We start from the raw sequence: 16,082 nt of genomic DNA, 5'->3' as shown, positions 1-16,082 counted from the left end.
TACATTTATGCTTAAACTTGCTTGAAAATTACAATTAAAAAAGTGAATGCAGGATTTGATGTTTTACAAAACATAAGGGCAGGAATTCAGAGGGAAAGGAGCAATTTTGAGCTCTGCTCTTAAAAACGGCTTTTTTTTAAGGTCATACGTCAAACGCGTCATATTACATCACACAGGGGACACATCTCCGCTCTCTGACCGCGGGTATAGTAGAGTTGCGTTGAGTAGAGCGGTTGTGTTTTAAGGAGCTGGTATTTTTCGGTAGTTTTACATTGTATTTCACCATTTGTAATCATGGTGCAGTATTGTGTTTGTGCAGGTTGCACAAATACCAGCCTGTCAGGACATCGAGTCCACAGTAAAAAGGACCGGAGCTAGCGTTCGTTCCTGGGTGCGTTGTGCATCCACCTCCCTGCAGCACATAGACATACTCTCCACAGCTTTATCCGTATTACTTATCTCCCCCCCCCTTCGCTGCTCTCTCTCTCTCCCCTCCGGTATACGGCAACGTAAGACATAGTGTGGAGTTGCATTAGGTAACGCTGTGGTGGCTGTACTGCTCCAGCCATCTCCTTTGTGTTTGTTTGTTTCCCCCTGTCTGTGTTGTTTGTTTGCGTGGTGGCTGTCACTCCCTGGCTCCCGCTTCAGACCTCCACCACGCCTGCTGCAATCAGCTTGTGCACCCTCCCCGACTACAACACCTGCTTTCCATCAAGCCATTTACAACGGCATATCAACGGAGGCTCCACAACCTTTCTCCGCCAGATCGTCAAGGATCAGCCGTATCTCGCGTCTCTCCTCCGGTACACAGCACCGTAGTGTGGAGTTGCATTAGGTAACGCGAGATACGGCTGATACTTGCGCATTAGTTTCTGTTATGGATCAGTATCAACAGTCCTGCCAGTAACGTTACTATATTATCAATGCTACTTTAGTTATAGCCTGATATATGATAGCTAACTTTACAATGTTGTGATGTGACTGACGTTAACTAACATGCTAACGCCGGTCACTCACCAAGACAGCTGCCCAGTTCTCCACTGGTTCTCCTCACACCACAGCTCAATTTCTCTCCGATGGCCGTTATTTCTTCTAATCCTTGGCTGCTCCTGGTCTCTTAGACGCCTAGCAGGCTCATAATTATAAGGTTGTGGTCCGTCATATGCATTTGAATATTCATGTTCAACTTCTTCTGTGTCTTCTGTGTCGAAACTAGCATTGGGATCCATGTTTATTTATACGTTACACCGGCCGCTCTCCCCCTTGTGTCCCCCGTGTTACGTTACACGCGGGAGGTCACGTGCCGAGGCTTTTTTATGCGGAAGTGAACATTTCTTACGAAAACGACGCCAGATGTCACTGTAGTGTATATTTCTGTATATTTTTTTGAAAATCTAGTGTATTCATCATTTTCCTACACATTTATTCACAGGTGTCTTTAACCTGGAAGTTGCTCTTTAAGTACAGTACTTGAGTAAATGTTCTTAGTTGATTTACACCACTGGCTATGAGTATATATGTACATGTAGTGGTGGAGGTAGTGCTCAGAACTTTTACTCTGGTAAAAGTCGCAATACTAAATTGTAAAAATACTCTTTTACAAGTATATGTCATTCATTCAAAATTGTATTCAAGTTTAAGTATTTTGATGCAATTATTAGTATAATCAAGTACCAAAAGTAAGAGTACTCGTTTTTGCATATGGCCCATTTCAGAATCATATGACTTGACTAATGTGTAGCATCAATGTCTTTATCACAGTTGTTGAAGGTGGAGCTAACTTTATTATATGTTTTAATCTATGAAGTAACTAAAGCTGTCAGATTATTGTAGTGGAGTAAAGGTATTGGATTCCAGAATGCAGTCAAGGTGAAGCAATAGGTAGCATCATTTGAAAATACTGTACTTGCGTTAATATACTTTATTACATTCCACCACTGCCTATACTGTATGTATACCTCATATCTATAGAATATCGAAGGATTTACCTACAATGGGTTGCTTTAAAAGGATTTTAACCATACTTCATTTCATATTTGTTCCCACTAATCTTTCACTATTATTTATCTTTCTTAATCTATCATTGTCCCATTTTTTTCATGGCAACAATTGAATCACAAGGTACTTTTACCGGAGTACCTTTAGGCTTGTAGTGGAGATGTAGCAGCTCTTCGCTGAGAACACAAAGAACCCCCCCTCCTTCAGAGAAATGTTATTTAGCTTCTACTTCTGTCTATGAATCAATGATGTTAGGCTAAATAAATAAATCTATTGATCTGTTGATCTATTGTATATCTATTTTAGATATCCACCTTCAATGTCCATGTACTGCCTGTTAATATTAAACTGTGTGCAAAATACACACATGTACAATATACCCTGGTGCAATTCACACCATTTTTTCTCTGTATTTATATGGTCACTTAAAAAAAAAAAAAAAACTTTTATTCAACATGGTCTACCAATTTGAGATTTTATGATTTAATAAATGTTCTATATTTAACTTTATTCCCTTCACTTTATCTGCACGATACTTCTGAAGTTGTAATAATGTAAATGTTCCCATTACAGGACAAATAGAGGAATTCTGATTCTGATGAAGTGTCTTGGCTTTGACTGTATTCTCTATTAGCTGAACCGCTGGGTGGACCCGTCCTTCGCTGAATTGCCAGGAGAAAGCTTTGCTGTGTCCAGAAGGAGAAAGGCTGTGAGCTCCAAGGCTGAGGTAAAGAAGCCCAGGAAGAGGGCAGGAGAGGCACGCCGCTCAGAGCCCCCAAACCCCCCCCTGCTGAGAGAGCCCGCCCCCTGGGACCAGGATGACTCCTGGGTGGACAGACACTCGCCCCGTTCACAGGTCAGCATGCTCACTCTTTACATTTGTTCTGATCTCAGTGAATACATTGGGATACAGTTGCTGTGAATTCCTCAACTGTTCTAAACACATTGGCAATTTATTTTCACTATTACACTTTCAATACAGTATTAGCTCAATATCTTACAAAAACGATAGGTGGCTGATATGATTATATTCTTCATCATTATATTAAAACATTTCTGCTACAGTACATTTTCTGTAAAGGCAGTTAACAGCCACATTTTTTTGTGGCTACAACACTGAGATGTTTTTGGCCAACTATATGGCAAATGAAGACATTTCAAATCTAAATCCATAAGGCCCGCTAAATAATTGTAATGTTTGTTCTAAACTGTCTGTTTGTGTAGGCTGAGCTGGCTGTCCACAAGAAGAAGATCGAGGAAGTGGAGAGCTGGATAAAAGTTCACACAAACACATCAAAGGTACTGAATGTTTCATGATTTCAGTTACCAAATATTCTACTTCCTTTCAAACAAAACAAGATAATTCTAATGTGCTGCTGATGCTAAGCTACTGCAGCAGGACTAAGCTAAGACTTAGCTCTGGACCTGGGACCTCCCCCTCCCTGTAGAAATCCCTTCACAGTCATAACGAAAGTCCAAGACTCTGTCATCTTTAAAAAAAAAAACTCAAAACTCTGTCTTAGGATTTTACCGGAGGATGGTCTGGTAGTTCCTCGATTATTGCTCCTCCGTTATCGCTCCTCGATCCTCCGGCAAAAATAAGGCCACTGGGACGGTACTCAAGATGGCGCAGACAAATCAACTTCCGGTGATACAGAGACCGAGGAGCGAGGAAATGAAAAATAAGAGATGTGAGACGCACCCCAAGAAGTGTCAAGAGCTGACCTTTTCGTCTGAGCTACAATAACCTAAACACATGAACATTCTGTTTGTGGAGGTCAAAGTGCAGGTGTAGCTTGGCTGCTCTCTGTTACCAGAGATGGCAAAAGTACACACATCCTTCACTCAACTAGAAGTACCGATACTCTTGTTTAAAAATACTCTGGTAAAAGTACTTACTAAACCTTTTCACTCTAGTAAAAGTGAAGAAGCATGAGCTTTGAAATATACTTAAATAATAATAATAATTAATTACATTTTTATTAGAGCACTTTGAGCACAAATCGCTTTACATTACACATATTAGACATGTAACAGTTATTACTTTAGTAAAAAGTAGCCAAAACTACAACTGTTTAAAGCAGGGGTTCCCAAAGTGGGGGTCGCGACCTTACAAAAGATTTTTTTTTTAAATTATTGTTAATAATAACGTTTGCATAGACATTTTTCAGATTTTCAAAACAAAATACAGTAAAACTATGGTCGCAGGCCCAAGTTTAACTCTCTGAGGCCTGCATGGTCTGCCTACAAAACAAAAATAAAAAAACGTTTATGCAGCCCCAACAACAGCCTCTGATCATCAACAGACTTCATGCAATGCTTCATCGGATGCATATATTAGATAGTAATCTCTACTGTATCTCACTCCGAAAACATCTAAATCTACTTTCAGCATGGATACATGTTCATAAAATACATCCATTGTTTGTTTCATATGCTTCTTGATATCCTAAAAAACACATCGTTTTTCTAGAACAGATTACAAATCGCCTGAAAATGGTACAAACAGGTGGCAACATGTTTGACGAAGGTGTTGCGCTGGGCTATATCATGCAATCGAAAGTGAAACTTAAGCTCGCACCATTGCGGAGATATTCCCGCAAGAGTGCGGAAAACTGTAATTAATTCACAAGCACCACCCGTCCGTCCGTCTGTCCGTCCGTTCAAAAAAATATAAGGAGTAAAGTGAAACGTTGTCAGAAAAGTAAATAGTTGAGTAAAGTACTGATACAAGAAACATCTTCTTAGGTACAGCACAACGTATTTGTACTTCACTACTTCCCACCTGTGTCTGTTACAGGGTGGTGTGTTGCTGCTGACGGGACCCTCGGGCTGTGGGAAGACTGCCACAGTCAAGGTTCTATCTCTGGAGCTGGACCTCAGGGTTCAGGAGTGGACTAACCCCTCCAACGAGGAGCCATACAGCAGCAGTCAGCATGGTGAGGAGGAAGCCCCCTGCCCTACCACTGTCACTGTCACACTAACAATACAGGCCATTATCATTCACCTCAGAGAGGTTTTATCTGTATTCATTTAAGGTGGTGTGGGGGGGGACTAGGTATTTAAGGAAGATGTTTTTTTGTTGAACTGAAACTGAGATGTTTTGTGGATTATTGCTAAGGATTGAGAGTGGACCGCACCAAGAAAAAAATAAAAAAAATATATATTGCATAATTTGAACTGTTGAATATATACATTTTTTTGGCATTTAAAGCGATGTGCTGTGTGTTTTATTCAATTGTGTGAATTGCCAAGGTTTTTTCTGATGTGTCTATTTCTAAAAAAAAATTCAGAATGGAGGACGAATGGTTTGTCCTTCACCTCCCAGTTAACCCAGTTCCAGGACTTCCTTCTCCGAGCAAACAAGTACAAGTGCCTGAAGATGGTTGGTGATGATAGAGCTACAGACAGGAAGTTCATACTGGTGGAGGTTTGTACTACACTGAAGACATTGTTCCCTTTCTTTTGTTTAATGCACCTGTGATGCGTTTTGCTTAACTGAGTCTCTATAACTGTCTTTCTTTGTTATGCACTTCTCATGTTGTATGCCATATGCCTGTTGGACGTGATGACATATTTAAACACTCATTATTTTGTACCAGCGCTGCCACAGTTTTTATGATCCCTGAAGCTAAAGTATTTAGCTCCAACTATGCAACTGGTTAGGGTTTTCAAAGTCTTACCCATTGACATGCTCCACTGTATTTAAAAAGACTAAAGTTCTCTCTGACAGTTATATGTTCAAATGCTGTACTGTTCATATTCTGTTCATGTTTTGTTGTTGTCATGTATTAACCTCTCTTCTGCCTCTTATTGTACCATCTGATAATACCAGATGCATTGCAGGGGTAGACATTAAGGGACACAATCCACTGGCCCTCTCATTGTAACCAATGGCACAGGAGCATTCGTCAATAATTGTGACGAATAGTAATTTATTTACAAACTAGATTGTAATCAATGAGCTCTTCCTCATTTTCCTCCTCGGCATATTCTCAATTTTTTCATGGAAGCCTTTATCTATTTCAGTGATTATTGTAAAGCTGCTTTGTTTAGATCTCTTTTCACACACCTGAGACAACACTTGACACTCACATGTCCCTCCTCAGGATTTCCCAAACCAGTTCTACAGGCAGCCTGACAGCCTGCACGATATCCTCAGGTGAGTTTAAACAGTGCACTTCTTTCACACAGAAACTCCAGCACTGCTGTTTAACTTTGCAGCTTTCATTGCCCTCATTTCAGTGTAAAATGGGAATTATATGGGGCTTGAAACCTTTCTTGCCACCTTGGAGACATTTGTTCCTCAGCATTAGGAATTGAGTGCCTTTTTATAAAATACTTCCTAAAGGACACACATTAGTCTATCAGGTGTCTATTTAAAGAGTGGAGCTGAAATTAGTCCCATACCCGGAAATTAGTCAACAAGTGGATGTTTTTCATATCAGTTTTCGGTTAGATGTCCTAAATAGTGTGTGTGTGTGTGTGTGTGTGTGTGTTTTTGTGTGTGTGTGTGTGTGTGTGTGTGTGTGTGTGTGTGTGTGTGTGTGTGTGTGTGTGTGTGTGTGTGTGTGTGTGTGTGTGTGTGTGTGTGTGTAGAACTTTATTAAAGCCTTTAATAACGTTAGCTTTTTACTTATGGCTTTTGCATTTAAGCTACAACTATTAAAACATGCAAGTATCATAAACGTGTATTTGCCACAGATCTTATTTTCTGCAATATTCCATAATCCAATTGAAAAATGTCATTGCTTTTTGTCCTTGTGATGCTAATTTCCGGCTCGGTCTACAAACATAGTATTAGTAATTGTGTTTGGTAGTAGTTCTATGTGCTATATGATCTGTGTCACCTTGTGTTCCCTGCTCTTTTTGTGAGATTGTGTCCTGCTGTGGTTCTTTCAGGCGCTTTGTGAAGACCAGTCGGTGTCCCCTGGTGTTCATAGTGTCAGACAGTCTGAGCGGAGACAGCAGCTCTCGCCATCTTTTCCCCAAAGAGATCCAGGAGGAGCTGGACATCAGCAGCATCAGGTTAGACACAGTTTAATCCCAGCTGTGGACTGAGGAGGGACGGTTGTAGAGGTGGGGATGAGCGTATAAAAACAAATAATCTTGTTTTGGCAAAATAGTCCAAAAACATGTGTTTGGTGAATTGGCGACTCTGAATTGCCTTTTGCGTGTGAATGGCTGTCTGTGTCTTTGTATGAGCCTTCTGATTTACTGGACACCTGTTGAGGTGTACCCTAGTTCCATCAGGACAACAGAAACGTACTCCTCACCAGAGGTTGCGCTAGAATTTTTCGCTGCCCGTCATTTTGACGGACAGGATCGTAACATTTCCATCAAAATCCATTATTACCCGTCGGTCTGTACAAAACTGACGGGGGNGGGGGGGGGGCGGAAGAGCACGCTCGTGAACTGTCAACGGGGGGGTTCTTGAAATATTAGCGCCGGTGTTTCGCCGTGTTGTGCATGCCCACTGCACCTCGCGGGAGCGCGCCACAGCGCAAAGCATAAACTCCCAGAGATTTCAATGATTTGTACGGCATAGTTGGGTCTGGAAACGACATAAGGGGATAACACCGGAGCCCTGCTGCGCTGTTATGAGTTTGTTCTAATCCGTCAAAATGACGGACTGCTTTCAGATTTTTCCGTCATTGTCAACAGAATTCCGTCATAGACAGAATATATTCGGTTAACGCGACCTCTGCTCCTCACTCTCAAATGCTATTTTCAGTCACTTATATATTATAAATGATATTATAAACAGTCCTTTCTGCTTTGCAGTTATTTGTATCACAGTGAAACTCTGCTCTTCCTGCATGGATACCTCTGTTTAAAAGCAACTCAGTGACTCCAGGGACAAAAGCCCTCCCATGCCTTTTTTTTTCAGACTGCGAAAAATCAAGAGTTGAATTGACTGTAGGTAATAACACCTACTAAGTAGTGGCCAAATAAAACAGTCTTTTTATAAAAACCACTGAAACTGAGCAGTAGAGTGAAAATGACACAGCTGATTTAACAAGTTAATTTTCACTCATTTCATTGCATTTCAAAGAGTTCTTACTGGAGTAAGAAAAAATGTTATTAAATGCTCTGTTGTTGCTGTCTACCTTTCTCTTTTTTTAGCACGCCATTTGAAATGACTCCGACTGTTTCTCTCTTCTTGTCTCGTCTCCGTGTTTGAATCTATCGTGCTGACTCACTGACTGCACCGATTTGATTGGCTGAGTAGCGTCACCTCCTTAAAACATTAAACAATAACTTTTTCAAACCTTTTTATCTTTATGTTTTAAACATTTTTAACATTTTCAACATTTTCAGGATCGTGGATAAATCCTTATATGCTCCCGGCAACACACTGAACGTCAACTTTGCCTCCTCATTACACTCAGCCCTACTTTAGTGGGAACAATGAGTCTGCGTCTTTGAAGCGCACAGGCGCAGGATGCGGGGATGCAATGTAGTCAGGAATATACGCAGATCATCCTCTGGCTGCAGCCTTGACCAGTTCTTACTTTTGATCAAAGTAAGTATTATTAAAATTAAAATAAAGGGCGGTGCCGGCCGTCAACGGCCCGCTGACGAGCGGCCGTTCTGTGATTCTCCAGAATACGCAGATGGCCAGTCTGCCCTTGCCAGGATCGGTCCATGAAAATCCTAGCTTCAAATAATCGTGGTCATACTTCCTCCGTTTTCTGCCAGTCGCTGTCTCCTCTCTCACTTTAGGTAACTTCACAAAAAATGGATCCATGTTGCCGCTCGTTAGCTTAACTAGCGAGATTTGACTGTTTCTCGTAATTTTCTTCTCACGCTGCGCCTCCCCTGAAGCTCTCTGGTGCCCCCCTGGGGAGGCGCGCCTCACACTTTGAAAAGCGCTGATCTAAAGGATTCCTCTGAACATTATTTTGTGTGCTCTCTGTTTCCAGTTTTAATCCGGTGGCTCCAACCACAATGATGAAGGTCCTCTCTCGGATTTCCACCCTGGAGGCAGGCAAGGTGAAAGGAAGCCTTGCAGTATATGAATCATATTGGTACGAGTTTTTAGGTTTTCTAACACTGTACTTTCCCATTGTCCTAAGCAGAGCGGGGAAAGGATGTGCGTCCCTGACCAGGCAGTGTTGGAGAAGCTGTGTTCAGGTAGCTCAGGAGATGTTCGCAGTGCCATCAACAGCCTCCAGTTTTCCTCGCTCCCAGGTCAGCGGATAATACACGCACCACACCGGAGGGGGGGGGGGTCGGGAGTGTATACGTGCACTCAACATCGTGGTTGTCTAATCAACTGACATGTATAGGTTCTGTCATTGCTGTAACCTTCCAGACACGTCATTGGAAAAGGGGCTGTTGAGGAAGGACCGACAGGGGACATCACTGGGCAAAGCTGTTTCCAGAACAAACCAGAGAAAGAAGAGGTCTAAACAGAAAAGGGATCAGGAAGAGGAGCAGGCTATTGGAGGGAAAGATACTTCTCTGTTCCTGTTCAGAGCTCTGGGGAAGATCCTGCACTGCAAACGTGGGTCATATCTCCCTGTTTCCATACAAGTGTCTCCTAACCAGGAGTGTGTGTAACAGCCTGAACCATCTTCTCCTCTGTTTTTAGAAACACAAATCAGTGAGCCAGCTAAATAAAGCTGTAGTTATAATAATAATTATTATTATTATTTCTTCATGAATCAGAATGAATCTGAAATCCTGCTTATATAAATAAATGTAGCACTTTTCATACAGCAGGTGCAGCTCAAAGTGCTTTAACAGCATGGCACACATTACAAAGGAAAACAGAGAAGAAGAAATTCCCCTCAGATCAGACGCTAAGACCTTTAACATGCAGCAACATCATAGAACAGTTTAAGAGACACAAGGAGGTCAAAGCTATGATAATAAAAACAAAATAAATAATGATCCCTCGGAAAAAAACAAAGACAAAAATGAATCAATGCAACAAAATATAAAAACCTATAAAATAAAAATAATTATCAAAACCTTATAATAAATGTCCCTAATAAAACTCTAAGATAAATTATATGAATAAAAACCTATACATTAAATAAAACAATATAAAAATAATTAAATAATAAAGACTTAATGACCATTTAAAAAGGGGGACATTTTGTTTATAAGGACCCCAGGTAGCATAGATGCAGTTTATGATGATTCAAATAGCTTCTGTCAGTGTTGTCAAATAGTTTGTGTGTTTGTCATCACCAGGAGGGAAACAGGAAGATGTTGAAGTGGTTGAGAGTCCCCCTGGACCCCCTCTACCCTCTCACCTGTCTCATCATCACAGAGAAGCGTTACTCGTAGACCCTGAGGTGCACACACGTTTGTTTAGTAGCTTTCACAGATAACAAACGGCATGCTCAAACACTAATAACACTTCTGTCTTTATCTCTTCGTTCAGTTTGTTGTTGAGCGCTCACACATGTCCGGGGAGTTCTTCAGCCTGTACCTCCACCAGAACTACCTGGACTTCTTCTCCGAGGTGGAGGATGTGGACCGAGCCAGCGAGTATCTGTCTGATGCTGACCTCCTCAATTCTGATTGGACGGTCAGTCTTTCCTAGACATTTAAAAAGTTATATGAATACTTTGATCATCAGAGGTGGGAGGAGTACTCAGATTTTGTACTTAAGTCAAAGTATAACTACTAGTGTGTAAGAAATAGGAATACTCTGTTACAAGTACAAGTCCTGCATTTAAAAGGTTACTCAAGTAAAAGTACAAAAGTATTAGCATCTAAATAAGTAAAAGTAGTCATTGTGCAGATTGGTCCATTTCAGAATAATATATGACATGTTTTATAATGATAGATCATTAAAGTGTTCTCAAAGCTGGTAAAGGTGCAGCTAGTTTGAATGACTTTGTATACTGCAGGGTAGCTTGTGGATTTACTCCAGGTGGAACTAAAGTCTGATTTAACACTTGATTAGATTTCACATCATTCATCCAGATCTGTAAAGTAACTAAAGCTATTAAATACATGTAGTGGAGTAGAAGTACACCATTTAACTGAATTGTAGTGTAGAAGTACTAAGTAGCAAAACATTGAACATGTCCAGTACAAGTCCAGTACAAGTCTGTCAAAATTGTACTTGAGTACAGTACCTAAGTAAGTGTACTTACTTTACACCACTGTTGATCATAACAATCTGTACCAAAAGGTTGTGTAATGATGTTTTCAGAGTCGCAGCACCATGGAGTATTATGGGTCTTCAGTGGCCACAAGGGGCTCTGCACTCCAAACCGCAGCAGGTTTTCTGTCGGCTCAGACCGCTTCACAGCCAACGGCTACTGGTCCAACAAAAAGCAAGACACACACATCGTGCTCTGTCATTGGCTCTGAGTGTGGCTAAGTTAAGTTACAGACTGGTTATAAACTTGGGTTGTCGCACAAAGACCTATGGCTCGTTTTAAATTAAACGCATAAGAGGGTAACTGACAAACTAGCCTCATTTGCTATGGTCTGGTAGACAGATATGTAATGGACACACACTCTACATTTGGTATGACTCGTCTTGCATGGGTTGTTAACTAAGATGTCACCTGAACCTTACTACAAAGTACAAGTAGTTGCCGGCCGGCTGAGACTAAAGGTGTACCGTTCCATCACTTTAATATGCATGAGTACAATACATTATCACTTCACTCTCCTCCTAAAGCTCTTCAGTCTGGACGTGTGCCCTCAACCGCAGGTTTGCCATAAGTTGGGAACTGGATAGGCATTCACGGTAAACAAAACATAATCCACAGATTCAAAAACTGTCAAAGTCCTTGTTATATAGGGTAAAACATGTCATAGAACCATCCTTCAGATTATACATTTGACCATGAATACTATCAACTAAGAACATATCGCCTTGCGTCACCAATCGGCTTGCCTACCCCATCACCTGTGAGTGGGACCGCCTCAAAACACGGCTGTTTGCTAATCCTGGAACCCATATTTGGAATAAGCTCCCCATTGACATCAAGGAACAGGCAGAAACTCTGCATATCTCCCGTCACAAAGCTGAAGACCTATCCTGTTTCCAACTAGAAGTGGCAATTAAATAAATACAAATGTTAATTTAAATTAAATTCATAGCGCCTGTAAATAATTTACCAACACTTCACAACTGGTCTGACTTGCTGGAGGAAAGATCTGCACTTCTTGCCGTTCAGAGTTTAAAATCTTTAATGATGTGCCACTTATTGGAGTGCTTGGATTAAAAGCGCCAGCCAACAGTAATGAATATAATCGGTGCCGATGAATAAGTATTCATGAATGACACCGATGGTTGCCCTGTCAGCACCGAGAGAATGGCTTTTTTGCGCTCCAGTCTTCTGTCAGGGACTTCGCCACACCGTCCAGCTGCAGACCTGAGCTGCTGCCCTCACCTGCCAAACTCATCACAACCCCTGAGGAACCAAGGTAACACACACACACACACACCACACTCACCCAACTCACACCACACTCCACTGACGCGATGTAATAGCGTAGTAACCACATGGTTGAATCGGAAACGTTGCACCATTGGCCCGGGCCTTAAAGGGGACCTACATGCAAAATGCCTTCAACGTCTTTAGACATGAATATGTTCCCCGGTGTGCAGGGAACTCACCACGTGTCAGAAAACACTAACCTCCTCCTTTTTCCTCCATACCAAACTCTAAAAACAGGGGCTGGAACGATCGAACAGATTTGAAATGCCTGACGTCAGGAACGAGGAGCCCGCTATAGGCCCAACTACTCTACCAATCAGGGAAGAGAAAAAAAAAAAAAAGGCTGCCGTGGCATGGTAACAGCATGGTAACATGCTCGTAGCTCGGCCCTCTCCTTTGCAGGGGGGCGTGGTCAGCTGCAGTGCATGCAAAGACAGGGTGGAGGAGAGGAAAATAGAGCGAAATGAGGAATGGCTAAAATGCATGATCTGTTTGATATTTTGAAAAAGAAAACGTATAAATATACCTTTTTATATAGGTATGGCCCTACAATATATTATTCAAATATAGCATGATAGGTCTCCTTTAAGTATCAAATGTGTTACCCGCTGCCCTGATACAAGCATGGTTGTTTTTTCTTCTTTTATATTATGTATTTGTCCTGTATATGTGTTTTTTAAACGAGTCAAATCTCACACTTTGAATCACTGTCAGAGTGCTTTATTTAGCCCCGGGGAAGTTGGGTTCATGACAGTTTAGAATAAAGTAAATTAAAGATCAAAATACAATTGAAATAATATATAGACATAAGTCGGAATGTGCAGTAAAAATGCTTAAAACGCCTACAAATGATGGTGGTACTGTTATTTTAGGTGGAATTTCCTAGTGTTTCATTGATTTTTGTTTTGTCATTGTGCTGGCTGAAGAATTGTATTTTTGACTGAACAAAGTTAGGATTTATTTTGCGGTGAGAGTCTGTGAACGCATTTGGATGTGTGTGTGTGTTGGACTTTATTAACAGACGCGCTTCACTGTGTTCCAGCTCAGATAGCTTTTATCCAGGATGTGGGTCACATGTCGCTGAGGAGGCTCCCCGGCAGGTATAGCACACAATTTCACATTTCCCCATAATGCACTTAGATTCAAGTCTGTGAGTCCCCATGACCTAAAGTCTTACTTTCTAACTCAGTGTTTTTACTTGAAGTTGCCTTATAACAGTAGTAATTATCAGTCACATTATATTAAACTAAAAGTAATATGATTATTTTACCAATTACATGTGTTTTAGTGAATACATTATTTGGTACACTGTAAGAACAACAGGTTTGATGCAAGTGTAATGTTGTTAAAGGTGCACTCACAAGGGACTCCCAATCATTCTTAAGCAAATGCATCTCATTTCAAATTGTACCTTTTTTATTTCTATGTTTATATTTTTCTCTTTAAGGTTCAGACTGAAGGTGTTTTTGGATTATTATGTGAGATGTATTTAGCTGAAGTTCCTCATTGTCAGTAAAAAGTGATAATGAGTTAAACAAATCTGAACATCAAATATAAGGTAGCATAACACATTGCTCTATTTATGCAGGTGCAGGAATGAGTTCTAAAACCTGGAAATGAGTTAGCATTTTACCACTCCCACTACCCTTTTCTCAAAGTCAACAGTTTTTCAAATGTGTTTTTGGTTAGAAGCCTGACATAGGGTCTGTGATTAACATACATTTTAAGAGATTTCCACATTTTTCTTCAAATATGTCAGTAAATACAACACTGCATGGTTTCTGTCAAAAGCTTTTAATTGTCATAAAAACAGCGGCTGCCTAGAAGTGGCTACACCATCCATGCACCACTCAATAGATATATGCAAGTGCTGTATCTCACAATTTACAAAGTGTTTGATCATTTCTGGGTATCTCAAGAAAGAGACTGGAGACAGGAGCCTATCATGTTTGCCGTTTACTAGAAGCACTTAATAACCATTATTGAAAGCATGAGAACTAGTTCCATCATAATGTTCAAAATTCAAAATGCTAATTCCAGGCCCTGGAAAAGTTATGGAAAACAATATTTTTCCCAAAGTTTTGGAAAAGTCATGGAAATGTAACTAACTAAAGTTGCATCAAATGTAATTTATATTTTATCTAATCGCCGAAATAGTAATACTATAATGGTAAGAAATACTGTATCGTATAGTAAGAAAACGTAAAATGGCAATTAACTGACTTAATTGTATTCCTTTGGTTAAAATCCCAAACATTGATTGTTACTATGGATACGTGTGATTTAACATAAATTCCTTAAGCGTGATTTAGAATGATGTGCAGGTGTCCTTATAAGAAACATCTGTTCTTCAATTTAAATAGATATTTGTACATTGCAGTTGTGTAAACTGTGTTGACCTGATGTTTGTGTTGTGTGTTTGCAGATTAAAGCTGGAGGCTCTGACAGACAAAGAGCCAGCCCAGCCGGAGAGAGACAGTGAGGAGGAAGAGGAGCAGAAAAAGGAAGAGGAAGGTCAGGCTGGGGTTGAGGAGGGATTACCTGAAAGTCAGCCCCAGCCTACAACAAGCCAAGAACTTCTAGAGGAGGAGGAGCTGCTCATAGAGGACTACAACAGTGACTAACACATCCACTGTCATACTGTGACACATTCACTATTTCACTGGATGTTCTTATGAATGAGTTTTGGCTTGGTATGGAGGAGGATCAGCGACACGTGAAAAAAACAAGACCAGGTCTGAGATTGACAAAGGAAAAACAATGTTACTATTTAAAAGCTGGTATACTTTCACTTTCCCCTCAGAATTCAGACCTTTGAGAATTTAGATTTGTATTCATACCTGAACCTGTACTCCATAGTGTGTTGATGACTGTGATACTAGCTCTGGTATCACCGGTGTTTTTGCCTCATTGAGGTGTCACCTGTATAAGGTAAGATTGTTTTGTCTAATGGAAGCTGTGATTCTTAAGCTGAAAAAACAGGCTCATGATAATATGAAAGCATGGGGATTCATTTCTCCTAAGTGGCCCTTAACAGTTCAGTTGTGCCAGTTAAAATATTGTCAGTATTTATTGTGTGAAGTGTATGTTCAGCACTTGTTGTTTTTTACTTCACATCTCTTTGCTTTGCTGAGTGACTGTTGAACCTTGGATGAACCTGTAATGGAGAACCGTCTGTGAACAAGCATTAAACTGACATCTTTTACATTCACCGTCTTCCATGGGCGGATGGGAAATTACAGTAAATGCCTTTTTGATGGACAAATAGTTTATTTCTTAAGATGAATGTGAATAAAAATAATGTGTGAAACTGATCATTGGGCTCTTTAATTGCACATTATCTTGCTTTTACTCGCACACACCCCTTTATCCAATATTTACTTTACAACAGTTTCAGGAAGCTCCTTTAAATAGTCCCTCTGTTCTTGGTGACTCACTAAACTATATTTAACTTGAGGAAAACTTAAGAAATAATTCCTTCTGTGATACCTTTTTTAAATCTACGAGGGCTATTAATGCATATCTTATTAATCTAATACATAACTACATTTTTAGAATTTAAAATTGTTCTGTTTTCCTGTCATAATTGTAATAAGGTTGTGAATTGTTCTACTTATTTGACGGTACGTTGTTAATTACTTCAGTTATGTGAGGATGCATCGT

The 16,082-nt window shown here is 40.4% G+C and overlaps 1 protein-coding gene across 1 annotated transcript in view; it reads left to right on the top strand.

Annotated features, from left to right (window-relative positions):
• rad17 (RAD17 checkpoint clamp loader component) overlaps positions 1-15,733 on the top strand; it is a 16,829-nt gene extending 1,096 nt beyond the window's left edge. The window contains exons 2-16 of the mRNA XM_010767052.1: positions 2,633-2,854; positions 3,223-3,297; positions 4,799-4,937; positions 5,292-5,428; positions 6,108-6,160; positions 6,901-7,026; positions 8,925-8,994; positions 9,081-9,192; positions 9,317-9,508; positions 10,204-10,307; positions 10,397-10,543; positions 11,177-11,339; positions 12,250-12,405; positions 13,462-13,519; positions 14,845-15,733. Coding sequence (XP_010765354.1) covers positions 2,633-2,854; positions 3,223-3,297; positions 4,799-4,937; positions 5,292-5,428; positions 6,108-6,160; positions 6,901-7,026; positions 8,925-8,994; positions 9,081-9,192; positions 9,317-9,508; positions 10,204-10,307; positions 10,397-10,543; positions 11,177-11,339; positions 12,250-12,405; positions 13,462-13,519; positions 14,845-15,043 — 1,953 coding nt within the window. The 3' untranslated portion in view covers positions 15,044-15,733. The remainder of the gene's footprint in view (positions 1-2,632; positions 2,855-3,222; positions 3,298-4,798; positions 4,938-5,291; positions 5,429-6,107; positions 6,161-6,900; positions 7,027-8,924; positions 8,995-9,080; positions 9,193-9,316; positions 9,509-10,203; positions 10,308-10,396; positions 10,544-11,176; positions 11,340-12,249; positions 12,406-13,461; positions 13,520-14,844) is intronic.
• Positions 15,734-16,082: the final 349 nt, after the last annotated feature.

The sequence above is a fragment of the Notothenia coriiceps genome, unplaced genomic scaffold (assembly GCF_000735185.1).
Source record: "Notothenia coriiceps isolate Sejong01 unplaced genomic scaffold, NC01 NC01_scaffold00004049, whole genome shotgun sequence".
NCBI lineage: Eukaryota > Metazoa > Chordata > Actinopteri > Perciformes > Nototheniidae > Notothenia > Notothenia coriiceps.
The sequence above is the reverse complement of the archived record's forward strand: the minus strand, read 5'-3'. Positions and strand labels throughout refer to the sequence as shown.